Here is a 15608-nt window from a genome sequence, read left to right as displayed (position 1 = left end):
AGTAATATTTTACTTTTACTTTTTCAGTTCTGTTACTGTGTTATGCTGATTCATAGTGCCTCAGAAATAATTTTTGTTGACTCACATCGTAAAGTAATTAAGAATAAAAATTATTGCAGTTTAGATAATTATCTTCTAGGCATTAATGTATTTTCACAAATGTTTTGTAAGTAACAAGAAGAGAGGTTATAATATCTCTCTTAAAATTAACTGCTAAATTTGTATAGTAACCTGTGAGCTGGTTTAGGAGTATTACTAGTTTCTGTATGGAAGAGCTTCATTTCAGGGCATCTGAACTTGCTCCCCTAATGTTGGTCTGTCTCCCCAAATCCTTTCCCTCCCACAGATACAGGTTTGACTCAGCTTTAGAGTCTGAGGCATCCTTTCTTCTGAGAATCCAGTAAACATACATATGCGTTCTTTTTTTTTTTTAAGATTTTATTTATTTATTTGAGAGAGAGACAGTGAGCACAAGCAGGGGGGAGGGGCAGAGGGAGAAGCAGACTCCCCTTTGAGTAGGGAGCCCAACACGGGGCTCGATGCCAGGACCCTGAGATCATGACCTGGGCCAAAGACAGATGCTTAACTGACTAAGCCACCTAGGCACCCATGTTGTTGGTTATATTCTAATATATTTAAATTTTCTCATGATTCTGCTTATTCTTTTCTAGTATATAGACTATGCTTCTTTAAGGCTGTAGTTATCATTACCTTGGGATCTAGGTAGAAAAATTAAATGTTATATAGAGCTTTGCATTCCTTCAAGCAACGTTTGATGCTTTCTGAATTTAATTTAGGTACAGAGCAGAATTTGGGATATCTTTGGATTTGCTCTTTAGAAATCCTTCTATTTCTATTATAAAACTATTAATAGTATCAGTTACCAAGGTATTTTCATATACTTCATTTTATCATGTCTGTACCAGAGCCCTCTTATAACTGATACCATGAGACTGATCTTAATCATCTTCAAGGAGATTATATTTATTGTTAATCTTTGAAAGAACTTTTTCTAGTCTGGTCTTACTGCCATAGCAACCAAATACAATGGTTGAGGGTTCAGTTTGTGAGAAGGCAGTGTGTTAGACATACCTGGGTTTGAATCCTGACTTTACCACTGACTTTTTATTTGATCATGAATGAGTTATAATGATGATAAAAATGGGAATAATAAGTTATTGGGAGAGTTAAATGAAATAATGTATTTTATATATAATGTATATATTATTTATATAATGTCTTTTTATGTGCAACATTATATACAGTATATATTGATTGGTTTTAATGAGAGAATTTTATGTAAGTCTAGAGACCTTTTTAATCTTTGGTTTGAGTTTTTGACAGAATCACACAGTGGAAATATTTTAAAACAATTTTAAAACTTTTGAAAAATAATTTAAAACAACTTGAAAAGCAGTCTTGAGGGAAAAAAATAACTCACCCATAATCCCACATTTTAACTAACCAATGTTATTTCAGTATATTTGCTTCATCTTTTATCTGTGTTGTCCTGACTGATATTTTAGAGAGGAAGGGAAACCATAAATATACTTCTAAGATTTTTAGAGAAAAAAAAAAATTAAGAATTTTGCTGATAAGGATTAGGTAGAGTTAGTTCCCGAGTGGAGTTTGAAGAACCTAGAAGTTTTATCTTAATAAAGTTGATGCCAGAGTAGTGGAACGTAGTAAAGAGATCCAGTCATTATTTTAAGTATTCATTTTAAGGATTTCTGGAGCAAGGGCTCTTAATCTGGTGAAGTTATATACAAAATTTTGTTCGTATGTACATTTTTCTAGGAAGAGAATCAGATCGTCAAAAGGACTCTTAAAAAGAAGACCTTCACTAGTGTAAAACTTCATAGAGTTCATTTCATCTTTAAAGTGGCTTGTATTTCAAGCAATTATTGCTTCCCAGTGTTTCATGTATCTTGTTTTCTTAAAAATATAATGGTTCCTAAATTTTTTTTCACTGTTTTTTAAAAAACATTTTGCTATAGCTCTAAGGGTAGAGTAACAATGTAGAAAAGTACCTGATAGCATACATTTTACTATTTAATTTCAGAGCTTTCTGTCATCCTAAGTGAATTCTATCATTTATACCATGGTAGAGAAGAAATACAGTATTTTGTCCTAGTGAATGTGTATGTCAGTTTTATTGACTATTATCCCTGTACCTGGCAACTCCAGTTCGGTTCTTCAACTCTGGGTAAAATAAGGCAAATAGAGAGAAAAGGTGTATCTATTCTGTTTCAGTGTGGAAGTTTGTTCAGATGAAAATTTAAATGTTCATTGTACCAGACAGTTCTTTGTTGGGTAACTCTTGTTGAATTTGAGAACCTATAGTGCCAGCCTTTTTTCATCTCTCAGGATAGGTAGTAAGACTCAGGCAAAAATCCCAGAATTTGGTAACTACAAAAGAAATGAAATGCTTGTCACTTGGTAGAGCCCTTCTATGGAAATCTGAACCTTTGTTCTGTACTAATTATATGAAAGTGCTTGCTTGCTTGCCTCTTTCTTCCTTTCTTTTTTTTCCACAGTGCCATATATAGGTTTTCCTTAGATTCCTTAAAGAAATTTTTGAAGGAATAGGTGAATGTGGGTTTTAGTTGTTATTTACAAACTTATTCACTTGGCTGATTTCTTTAGCTTTCAATGACATGAATCTTTTTTCTTTCATATAGTTACCAGAAAGGAATTCTGGTAAGAATACAAAGTATATTGAAATATATATACAGGAAATATATATTGAATTCAACCAAAGGATCAGTCTCTAGATTTGTAATCATAGCTTTATGTAAGAATATAGTACTATTTAAAAAGGGAGGCAGATGAATCCAGTTGATAATCTGCTGGGTCATAGGAGTTCAGGGGAATGGCTAAAGAAGGTAAGGTTAAAGAACATGTGAAATAGATTTCTCCTTCTAATTCACTCCTCTCTTCAAAATTCTATTGATGAAACTCTTGAATTAAATGTTCTGACAGGGTTTCATTTTTATCTTAAATTTATGTTTCTTAAAACTTTTTTTCCATTTCATTTGTTTTTCTCAAGGTATCTATATATTAAACTAAGAATTAAGTTAACTTCCTTCACTATTCTGTTAACTCTTCTCCTACCTCTTCTTTTTGACACATAAATTTTGTTTAATGTTGGGCCCATGCTATGTGAGTGTATAGGGTTTGTATTCTGTACTGTTTCAAAGTGGAAACATGGATTTAATTATGAAAATAGTGTGCCATCTTGTGGAGGATTATTCAGTCAGCACAGTCTGATTTACCCGTAAGAATGAATAGAAGGATAGATCTTGCATTTGGGCTCATAAAATAAAAAGCCTGCTTCTTTGTGCTGAATGGTGAAAAGACACTGATGTATTAATATTTCTACCTTATTTTTAGTATATTTAAGATGTGTATATTAGTATTGCTGGTAGTAAGTCACTGGAGGGTTTATTTAGTACTGGTACCAAAAAGACTTGTGCTAAAGAATATGGTTGAATTTGTTTTTGTGGCCTCAGAAATGACAGATTGACTCACTGACTGATGATTGATTCATTCAGTCTCAGAATGAAATTGGTTTGATATTTTGAACATAGGCTATATTGGTCACTTTATTTCCAATCCCTCTCTTTTTCTGGCTTCTCCTTCTCAGTCAAGTCCTATAATGCTGCAAGTTCAGAGCTGTCCTTGTTACATCTCTGCTTGGGATCTTCTGAAGCTCCTCCATGGTCTGTGGAGTTGAGTTCAAAGCCTTTATATTGTCATTTAACCCCTTCCACGATCTGGCCACTACCTGTCTTTTTAACATCATCTCCACCTGGTACTTTTTGTGTTCTTTTAAACTGAACAGTGCATTTACTCATCACACATTTTTAACCACTTTGCATGCATTATGTAATTTAATACTCATAGTAGCTTTATGAGCTAGGTGCTGTGGTGTGCCATTTTGGACTTGAGGAAACCAGTGGTTAAGAAACCCAGCTGTGGTGGTAGAACTACCGTTCTATCGAGATCCACCTGACTTTAGAGTCCATGTGTTTTAAAACATTTCTCATGTGGGGCGCCTGGATGGCTCAGTCGGTTAAGTGTCTGCCTTTAGCTCAGGTCATGATTCCAGGGTCCTGGGATGGAGCCCCACGTAAGGCTCCCTGCTCAGCGAGAAGACTGCTTCTCCCCTCCCTCTGCCCCTCTGCTCCTGTTCTCTCTCTCCCTGACGCTCACTCTCTCTCAAATAAATAAAATCTTTTTAAAAAAATTTTAAAAATAAAACATTTCTCATGTGTTTTTCTGTCTCTGTGCCTTTGTTATACTTTTTACTGTGCTTGAAACGTTCTACTCTCTGTCTCCCATTCTGCCAACAGAGGCACCTTCTTTTTTTTTTTAAGATTTATTTATTTAGAGAGAAAAAGAGCATGCATGTCAGTAGGCGAGAGGGAGAGGGAGAGAATCTCAAGCAGACTCCCCGCTGAGCACGGAGCCCTATACGGGGCTCCATCTCACGACCCTGAGGTCATGACCTGAGCCGAAATCAGGAGTCTGATGCTTAACTGACTGAACCATCCAGGTGCCCCCAGAGCCACGTTCTGATGCATAGGTCAAATACCTTTCTTGAGTCCCCTCAGGTATACTCTCTTCCCTCTTTTTAAATCGATGGTACTTTCTACCTTTCTTATGGCATTTAGTCTGCCCTGCATATGGTGATTTATGTACTTGTGTTATATTCTTGATTAGATTGTAAGCTCCTTGAGGATAGGGACTGTCTTCTTTCTTTTCTGTAAAATACCTTATCAATTCAGACTAGCCCTGGGAAAACATTGACTGTACATTCCTCTGAGTGCCGGGAGAAATGGATAGCCACAATAGCCTATGTGCCTTTAAGAAAAAAATATAGAGAATGGGCTGCTGCTTGAGGAAGACTGTACTGCCCAGGGATGTACGTGAATTGTTACATGAATTGTTACATAAGGGTAAGCATGAGACTGGACCCTGTTGCAAATAATGTTTTCTTTTTTCTGTTTCCTTACTTCTTACTATAGTTCTCTCCAATTATTTCTGTAATCTTTAAAAGTTTTTGATACCCTTTACGCATTAAATAATACTTTTGCTCATGTTTGTTTCTAGATAATATTTCATCTCTGGATGATCTAACTTAAATGATTAGATGATATAATTAAATTTTGTCATGCATTTTATTCAGGTATGTCAAAAGGTCCTGTTTCCATCTGATTCATTCAATTTTACTATTAAACTTCAGCTAGGACTACAAAGCATTCACAGACAAGAATGACATCTTGGATTAATTCCATTGGGATGCTTGCTCTCTGCCAGATTTTATTTTGCTCAGCTATCAATGAGGCTGTTGTGGAAATGTGGGTTTTCTTTGCTGTGAGAATTTATGCGTACAAAGAGACCTGCTTTTCAGAAAGAACATTGAGAACCCAGAGCCCAAGAGGAAGGGTTATTAAAGTTAATGAACCAGGGTAACCTTATCCAGAGGGTACCCAGAAACACTATAAAACAAAAGGTCAATTGCTATTGCTATTTTAGTTATACACCCCCCTCCCTCTCCTGGCTTCAGAATTTAACAGGGTTAATTGCCTTTACAGTGAGGCCTTGGCAAATAATTTTTAAGCAGATGAAAATCCTTTTTTTTTTCCTGTAAAACTTGAAGTATCTGGTATTGCTGCATGCCATTTGGGAAACAGAATGTTACTTAACTAATGATAATGGATTGTTTTATAGTTCTGAGATATGATAGTTTTTTAAGTTTCAAATAATTGCCATTATTTCACATTTGTACAGAGCTAGGAAGTTCTAGGTACTGAGTTAGTCATGGAATTGGATACAGTAATGCTGTTTTTATTGCATCTGTGGCACTTAGTAACTACAGAGTATTTTTTATTTTTGTGCATGTTTTAAAGGTAGAAATGCTGTTTGTGCTTCATAGCCTTCAGAATGTTTTCAGGTAACTTACATCTGAAGAACTACACCACAACACTGAGAGTTTTGTAAGTGAAAAAACTAAGACCCAGGGAGGTTATGTGGCCCATATTTGATTTGATTGCCCAGTTAGCACTAGAACTCAATCCTGTTGCAATGGTATGTTCTTACCCAGAAGCATTGTTTTGATTTCTGTAGCTTCTGGGGCATAGAATGGGACATTTTACTTAGAAAATTCACTTAGCATTTGAAATTATATGAAAATATGATAAAAATCTCTTAGAAGACAGTCCAACTCTATGAATGTCAAGAATTTTCTTAATGATGTTACAGTATTTCTAAATGCACTTTGAATTGTAACTGTTCATGGTGGGACCTAACTTAGATGACAGTCTCCACATAAATAGGCCTAGGTCATGTCAATTAGGGAGTAGATAGCTTTACAATGTTCCTGTATGTCTTAACTTTTTAAAAAAAAAAAGAGGCACCTGGCTGATTCAGTCAGTAGAGCATGTGACTCTTGATGTTGCAGTCATGACTTCAAGTCCCATGTTGGGTATAGAGCTTACTTAAAAAAAAAAGAAAGAAAGAAAGAAAGAGGGGTACCTGGATGGCTCAGTCAGTTAAGTGTCTGCCTTTGGCTCAGGTCATGATCCTGGCCAGGGTCCTGGGATCAAGTCCTACAGCGGGCCCCCTGCTCAGCGGGAAGTCTGCTTCTCCCTCTCCCTCTGCTCCCCCCCCCCAACTTGTGCTCTGTCTCGTTCTCTGTCTCAAATAAATAAATAAAATCTTAAAAAAAAAAAAGGAAAGAAAAGAAAATGTAACTTTTTAAATAATTGGGGGGCTTGTGTAAGCAGTAGATATAAGACATTTAAAAGGGGGGAAATATTTGAAGAAAGGAGAGGCACTATTATAAAGAAGGAAGTGGATGATAACAGTGTTATATATAAAGATTGTCACTATTCACGGGGCAAGAAATCAGTTTTGTTGCAGTGAAACAGCCCATGGATATAATAGACATTTCAGAGTTAGAAGAAACCGAATTTTCAAGATACCTGGAATGACTTAAAGGTTGACTTCTAAGGAGTTAAGCCTACCATAGTATATTTGGAAAAGATTTCCCTAGTTTCCATGGGAATGCCAAGGCTGTACATCACCTTATTCTTGAGGTGTCTAGCTTTAACTCAGAGCTAGTTTTAACCATTGTTTTTGATATTGCACTAGAGGGAAAACAGTTTTAATGTGAAGTTTTTTTTCAGAAATAGCTAGATGTCTTTATGTTCTATTTTAGACCATATGTTCCTTTGCGATTTGTTTCTTTTCTTTTCTTTTTTTTTTTTTTAACAATCTGATGCTGCATTGCTAAGAAGCTGCTAAATGTAAACTTTTTGTGGCCTAGCACAGAAACTCCTGAACTGGCAGTACATGAGATTCACTCTGCATACTTGAAAAAAATACAGACTCTTCTTAACCACTGAAGACCTATGAAAGAATCTAGGGGCATGTCTCTTAGTTATTTGTATTTTTTACCAATCTTTCAAAATAGGTGGTCCTGCAGCAGCCTTTCCATATACCCACGTTTAGGAGATACTAGCCTAGTATATATTTTGAAATGTTACCCATTGACAAATTTCATTTTTAAGTTTATTTAGAAGTGCCTTTTTAAGTGATCTTAAAAACTATGGCTACGTCTGGGTGCCTATATTCAAATTTTATCCTTAAGGGTTTTTTTATACATATTTTTCTAATTTTCATAGAGACCGTTTATTTGTTTGGTGGCTGGGATGGAACACAAGATCTTGCTGACTTCTGGGCGTACAGTGTGAAGGAGAACCAGTGGACATGTATCTCTAGAGACACTGAGAAAGAGGCAAGTTCTCAGACTTTTCATCCATCTGTATTACAATAGGGGTGTGGGTGTACCCTTCTTTTTCTGGATGATTTGTATTCTTTTCTATACCCACAGTAGTAGCGGAAGTCTTTGTAGTAAACAAGTTTGGTTTAAGTATTCTTGCATTCTAGCTTCTATACCTGGTTCTTCAACTACTGTTACATGAACAAATCTATTTCATAGAGCTAAATAGAAATGGGTATCAAATATAATAGTAGTTTTTAACTACTTTAGTCTGGAAATGTAAGTGTGTAATAATCTTTTTTCTCATGTTTCTGTCACCTCTACTCTTGTTCCGAGCATTCATCTTATTTTGATTTCCTCTGGAAAAATGTGCTTTTATTGTCCTTACCTTTTCACTATTTTGGTCCCTCACTATTTGACTATGTATCAGTTGTCACAAATGATATATATTTTATTTTTGACTAAAATTGTATTCACGTGTGTGTCTATTGATACATATATACATAAAGCATTTCCTTAGTGAATAAGATGGCTTGGATTTATGGCTTTGAATTACGTAAGTGCATAATTATACACTAGTATAAAGCAAATGTTAACTGATTTATTTTTTCCAGATCTTTATAGAATTTTTTATTGTGCCCTCCATCTAAGCTGTTTCAGATTACGAGGTGAAAAATAAACTTTAACAAAACAATGGGACCTGAAAATGAAAAGTGGGGGAAAAGACCTAATTCAAAACGCACTGCTTTTAATCTAGAATGGCCATTTCAGAAGATCAGTGCTCTGTCTTTAATTCTAGGAAATTGGATTCTGCTTAGCGTGTTCCAGTGATTAATTTGGGTAGTTTTTATCTTTTCAAAGATATCTTAAATTCTGATTTCTATTTGTTATCTCTGTGAAAATATGTAAAAAATGGCCTTTGTCTTTCAGTGTTAAAGTACCATTTTCTGAAGTGATTATTTGTATCTTCAACAAAAATAGAGATCTAAAAAAATTCCTAACTTATTTCTTTTAAACTATTATAAATCTAAGTTGATTGCATCTGTAATTATTCTTGCAGTAAGTCTAGGATTCATCCTGAAATCCTCCTTCTTCATTGAATGTGTCTAATTAGTGCGTAAGTTCCAACATTTCTAGCACCCAATACTGCATTTCAGATGTCTTTTCTGCTCTACTCCTTTTGGCACTAATTGCAACACTATGGTTTCTTTCTTAAACTTTTGCCTCCACTGTTAATCTGTTGTCTATTTTCCATTCATTAAAAAGCATATTTGGCCATGTGACACTTGCTTAACCCCTATGGTTAGCTTCAGTCCCTGTTTCACTTATGTCTTACATTCCGTCTATTCCAAGCGCCCACCAAACCTCAGTGGCATATAGCAGTAGGTGTTTATTTTGTTGACGAGTCTACAGATAGGCTGCGTCATTCTTTTGGTGTTGGCTGGACTCATTCATGTGTCCTGGAGTCAGCTGGCTGTCAGCTAGTCTAGCATAGCTTCAAGTGGGGGCTACTTGGCTCTGTTCTACATAGTTGCTCACCTTCCTGTTGGCTAGCTGGGGCTTGGGGCATGTCAGGGGCAGGGCTGCAAGGAGAAAAGGTAGACATGAGCACGCCACTAAATTTGTTATTGTCCCATAGGCCAAAAGAAGTCATATGGCCAAAGCTAGAGTCACTATATGGTGAGGGGCACTATCAAAGGGCATAGATACAGGAAAGTGTGAATAACAACAACAATAATCATAATGATAAGGCACTTTATCAACCTTAGTTCCTTTGGCTTAGATTATAAATTTCAAATTTCTCATCATATTTGGTCCCCATTTACCTTTCTTGCCTCATCTCCTGACTTTATGTGCCAGCCACACCTTTAGTTGCTGGAATTCAACTCTCTTACCTGATGGTCCCTTGGCAATAATGTTCTTTTCTGTTTGAAATTAATAGAGGGCTCCTCCTCCCATGCACCTGGCTCTTAGTAAACACCTGCTTATTCTTAAAACTCAGTTCAGACTTTCTCGGGGAAACTTTTCTTGACTTCTCCACATAGAAGCTTCCTTTGGTGTGCCCACTTTTAACCACTTATATTCCTTCAATAGGTAACTAAAATGAGTAGTTTACATTTTTGTTTCCCTACTTAGACTCTGAGCATGAATCATATGTTTATTCTTTAGTGAGCAAATGGGTGAGATAAATTAAATGAAAAATTAATGCTGGAGAAAAGCATGGGAAGATAAATACAAAATCAGGAGAGTAGCTATTTTGGCAAGAGAGGAGGGTAGTTTACAGGGGAACTCAAAGGTCATATTAATGTTCTACTTATGAAACTGGACGTGGTTATTATTTTGATATTATTTACATGTTATATATAAGTAATATTTGGAATGCAATTAATAATTATTTTAGGGGCGCCTGGATGGCTCAGTCATTAAGCGTCTGCCTTCAGCTCAGGTCATGATCTTAGGGTCCTGGGATCGAGCCCCGCATCGGGCTCCCTGCTCCGCGGGAAGCCTGCTTCTCCCTCTCCCACTCCCTCTGCTTGTGTTCCCTCTCTGGCTGTGTCTCTCTCTGTCAAATAAATAAAATCTTTAAAAAAAATAATTATTTTGGGGGGCCCTGGGTGGCTCGGATGGTTAAGCATCTGCCTTCAGCTGAGGTCGTGATCCCAGGGTCCTGGGATCGAGCCCCACATGAGGCTCCTGGCTCAGCAGGGAGCCTACTTCTCCCTCTCCGTCTGTCTCTCCCCCTGCTCATGCTCTCTCTTTCTGTTTGTATATGAATGAATAAATAAAATCTTTTAAAAAATTACTATTTTAAACTAGTACTGGAAAAATATAGAAATTATTTTGATGAGACTCAGACTTTGTTCCTGTTATTTTGAAGTCAGTGGTGACTCAGTACTGGAGTTCAGATTCATTATGGGTTTATTATTGCTTTCTTCACATAGATGCCTAAAAACTTTTTGTTGGTTTTTCTATGAAATAAATGGTAATAGTATATGGCTGTAGCATAAATATTCATTCCTTCCAAAATTGAACAGTTAGTATTTCGTATATCTCATTTTATTTTCTATACCAGTGAGTGAGTACAAGGTATTATTTGATGATACCCAGGGCATGTGTTTCAAAAGTGTGATATGCAATTAAGAGGCAGTATTAATTTAATTCACTTTAATTTACTTAAATATGTATCTAATAACACATTTAGGAGGTTGATAGATAATAGAATGGCTCAGCTCTTAAAGAGAATAATTACTTTAAATGTTCATATAGATATGCAAGTAACTTTTTATAAAGGTTTGAAACAAATGTATTTTTCTTTAGTTTGCATTTTTATAAATTTCTTTAGTGTCAAGCTTTGTGGAAGACAGCTAGATTCTCCTATCTGCTTCTGTGTTTAATCTCTTGCAACATGTTGTTTTCTGTGAAATATATGAAGAAAATTGGACCTCAACACATGGTTATATTTTTGGAAAGGAGAGTAGTATTTTAATAGCCTTTTCAGATATTTGCACATGGTCTATTTTGATCTCATATCCCAAAATGACAAGTGGTTCTTTCTTAAAGGTGATTGCATTATAGACTCTGAAACCATATCAACTAATGTTTTGTATTGTTACATTCAAATCCATTGTTCTGTCTTGCTCTTTGAATATATCTTTTACCCGTGCATGGTTTTTTTACCCATGTGTTGGTCACTTGAAAACTATTGGTTTCCTGAGTTCTGCATATCTTACAAATGTTGAAATTTTATTATACAATATCAAAAAACCCATATTTGTTAATATTACTATCAATGTCATCAGAAAAGTTTTCTAAGTATTGGGAAGGTGTCAAGATCACAGTAGCACGTAGAAGTTTTAAAAATTCTAATTTTTGCTTAAAAACAAATTTTAAAATTTGCTTTTATCTTTGGCAACAAATTTTGTCAGTTTTTTTCAAAATGACATACTAACTGTATTCATTTTTTCAGAAAATGTCTGTCATAACCGTTATATCTGAATAACTGCACTTGGATTGTTAGTTTTCTTTCACATAAATAGAGTATTCCATGGAAGAAGCAGCTGGGTCAGCTTGTAACTGAGTCACATAGGTGCATTTCCTTGAAATAACCACCATACATCAAGTAGCACTGTTTTATATAAAGTTTTCTAAATCTCTTTAATGTTTGGCTTAATAGAGGCAGCTGGATTCATATCTGCTTCTGTATCCAATCTGTTATTACATCAGAAGTCGTGTAGCCTCTGGAAAATTTCATGTACACTCAGTAAGAGAATAAGAACGAAAGACAAATTCTTATCTTAGTGGTGTTATAAACAACTGACTCTGTGGACTCCCTGAAGTGTCTTGGAGACCCCAGACTGCTCTCAGAACTGCTGCTTTAATTTAATCCGCAGACTCTTTCCAGATATAGACACTTATCCAGTAATACCTCAGTAATCTCCTTTATAGATGTCCCACTGTCACTCCCAACCCCCATCCCTGACCAGGACTCATGATCATGCATTGCATTTCAGTGTCATGTGTCTTTAGTCTCCTTTATTCTGGAATAGTTCTCACCCTTTCCTTATCCTTCTTGACCTTGACATTTTTGAAGAACACAGAGTAGTTATTTTGTAGACTATCACTCAGTTGGATTTGTTTCTTGTTTCTTTAGGATTGGATTTAGGTTGAGCATTTTTAGCACAAATACCATGTGGATGACTTTGGGTCCTCCTCCTTAGAATATCCCATCAGGAGGCACATTGTATCACTTTGTCTGGTGTTACCTTTGATCACTTGGTTAAGGAGAGTGCCCTCTAGATTTTTCCCCTCTATAATTGATATGTAACTTGTGGGAAGACATTTTGAGATTATGAAAGTGCCCTATTACTCATCAAACTTTCACCCTTTAGGGTCCATTGATGAAACTACTATAGCTTTTTCCAGAGTGATTGTACCATTTTATATTCCTGCTAGAAATATGTGAGAGTTTGTTGCTCCCTGTCTTCTTTCCCTGTTGAATTGCTTTGGCACCTTTGTAAAAAACCAACTGATCATAAAAGTATATGTCTCTTTTGGGATACTCTGTCCCGCTCCATTATCTTTTGGTCTGTTTATATACCAGTATGACATTCCATGAGGTCAGGTAATGTAAGACCTCTATTTTCTTCTTTTTAAAAATTCTTTCTTTCTTTCTTATTAAATTATTATTATTTCTTTTTAAAAATTAGAAATTTTAGAATCATACTGTCAATTTCTAAAACTGTTGGGATTATGATTGGGAATGTGATAAATCTATAAATCAATTTGGAGAGAATTGATGTCTTAATAATATTGTCTTCTAATCCATGAATGTAGTTAATCTCCATTTATTTCAGTCTTCATTCTTTGTCAGCACTCATGGAGTTTTTAGATGGAAGGTCTTGGATATTTTTATTAAATTGATGGTAGCATATTTTGTTTTTTCATACATTGTAAGTGGGACTTAAAAAAATGGGATGCCTGGATGGCTCATTCAGTTAAGTGTCGGACTCTTGGATTTCAGCTCAGGTCATAATCTCAGGGTTGTGAGATCAAGCCCTGCATCAGGCTCCATGCTAAGCAAGGTGCCTGCTTAAGATTCTCTCTCTCAGGGCGCCTGGGTGGCTCAGTCGTTAAGCGTCTCCCTTTGGCTCAGGTCATGATCCTAGGGTCCTGGGATCGAGCCCCGCATCGGGCTCCCTGCTCAGCAGGAAGCCTGCTTCTCCCTCTCCCACTCCCCCTGCTTGTGTTCCCTCTCTCGCTGTGTCTCTCTCTATCAAATAAATAAATAAAATCTTTTAAAAAAATTAAAAATAAAAAAATAAAATGGCTGGGCCTTTCAGCCCATGATCCCAGGGTCCTTGGCTCGAGCCCCGCTTTGGGCTCCCTGCTCAGCTGGGAGTCTGCTTCTCCTTCTCCCTCTGCCTGCTGCTCTCCCTGCTTGTGCTCTCTCTCTCTCTCTCTGTTAAATAAATAAATAAATAAATCTGTAAAAAAAAAAAAAAAGACACTCTCTCTCCCTCTGCCCCACCCTAAAAAAATTATCTTCTGTTTGCTTATTGCTAATATAGAGAACTAAGTTGGGTTTTTAATATTTCCTTTATATCATGTCACTTTTCTAAATTCACATACTATTTCTCATTGTTTCTTTGTTGATTTCTGAGGATGTTTTCAACAAATAGTCATGTTATCTGTGAATAGAGAAAATTTTATTCTTCCTTTCCACTCTTTTTTTCTGTTATAAGCTTTTATTTTATTTTTTAATGCCTTATTGTGCTGACAGACTTCCAGTACAGTGTTAATTAGAAGAAGTGATAGGGATGCCTGGGTGGCTCAGTCAGTTAAGCTTCCTACTCTTGATTTCAGCTTAGGACCTGATCTCAGGGTTGTGAGATTGAGCCCCAAGTTAGGCTCCGCACGCAGAGGGGAGTCTGCTTGAGATTATCTCTCTCCCTCTGCCCCTCCCCCCACTTGTGCTTGTGCATGCGCATGCTCTTTCTCAAATAAATAAATTAATTTTAAAAAAGAAGAAGAAGAAGAAGTGAGAATAGACATCTTGTTTCAGATCCTAGCAAGAAAGCATTGGGTATTTCACCATTAAGCGAAAAATTAGATTTAGGATTTTCATACATTCTTAACTAGATTAAGGACGCTCCTTTCTATTCCTAGTTTGCTGTGAAGCTTCCTCATGAATGTGTGTTGAATTTTATCAAATGCTTTTTCTATATAAACAAGATCATATTGTTTTCCTCTCTTTTAATGTGGTAAATTACCTTGATCAGTTTTCAAATGTAAAATTAACTTTGCATTCCTGAGATAAACCCCCTTTAGTTAAGAAATACCCTTTTTATATATACTGCTGCATTTTATTTAATAATATTTTGTTAAAGATCAGTTTTGTGTCTGTTCATGAGGTATACTGGTTACTGGTTGCCTGTAAATTATTTTTCCTCCTCCTTCTTTGTAGTACTGTTAATTGGCTTCAGTGTTCTGTTGTCCTCATAAAATAAGTTAGGAATATTATTTCTTCCTTAAGTGTTTGATAAAATTTACCAGTATAGGTATCTTGGACTGGCATTTTCTTTGTGGGAAGAAAATTTTAAATTATAAATTCAATTTTTCAATAGAGTGACTTCAGATTTTTTTCTCTTATCTTGTGTCAATTTTAGTTAAGTTTATAATTTTTCAAGGAATCTACATTGCAGATTTTACCTGTTTTTCACAATAGCCCTTTTTTTTTCTTTTTAACTTCTAGTGAGCCTATAAGTGATGTTCCTGCTTTCATTTATCATATTTAGCAATTTGTGTTTTCTCTTCCTTTTTAAAAAATCAGTCTTGGGACGCCTGGGTGGCTCAGTTGTTAAGCGTCTGCCTTTGGCTCAGGTCATGATCCCAGGGTCCTGGGATCGAGCCCCGCGTCAGGCTCCCTGCTCGGCGGGAAGCCTGCTTCTTCCTCTCACACTCCCCTTGCTTGTGTTCCCTCTCTCGCTGTATCTCTCTCTGTCAAATAAATAAATAAAATCTTTAAAATAAATAAATAAATAAATAAATAAATAAATAAATAAATAAATAAATAACAGTCTTGCTAGTGGTTTATAATTCTATTAATCTTTCAGGAAACCCACTTTGTTAATTATCTCTATTTTTTGTCTTTTTTCTATTCTTTTGGTTCCTATTCCTTATTTCCTTTTCTCTTCTTACTTAAGGTGTAATTTGCTCATCATTTTAATAGCATTTATGCTAATTCAATCTGAAGCCAGAAGTTCTGTTACCTCCCCTGTTAAAATTTCAAATTTCACATTCTAGGGTATATGGCATAGAT

The 15608-nt window shown here is 35.8% G+C and overlaps 1 protein-coding gene across 6 annotated transcripts in view; it reads left to right on the top strand.

Moving 5' to 3' along the window:
• Window positions 1-15608, top strand: part of MKLN1 (muskelin 1) — a 329771-nt gene that overhangs the window by 246935 nt on the left and 67228 nt on the right. For all 6 annotated transcript variants that reach the window (XM_081799638.1, XM_081799639.1, XM_081799636.1 and 3 more), the window contains one exon: window positions 7692-7804. In XM_081799638.1, coding sequence (XP_081655764.1) covers window positions 7692-7804 — 113 coding nt within the window. The remainder of the gene's footprint in view (window positions 1-7691; window positions 7805-15608) is intronic.

The sequence above is a fragment of the Leptonychotes weddellii genome, chromosome 12 (genome assembly GCF_054177405.1).
Source record: "Leptonychotes weddellii isolate Sample4059 chromosome 12, ASM5417740v2, whole genome shotgun sequence".
NCBI classification, from domain to species: Eukaryota; Metazoa; Chordata; class Mammalia; order Carnivora; family Phocidae; genus Leptonychotes; species Leptonychotes weddellii.
Note: the sequence above shows the minus strand (reverse complement) of the source record. Positions and strands in the feature narration are given on the sequence as shown.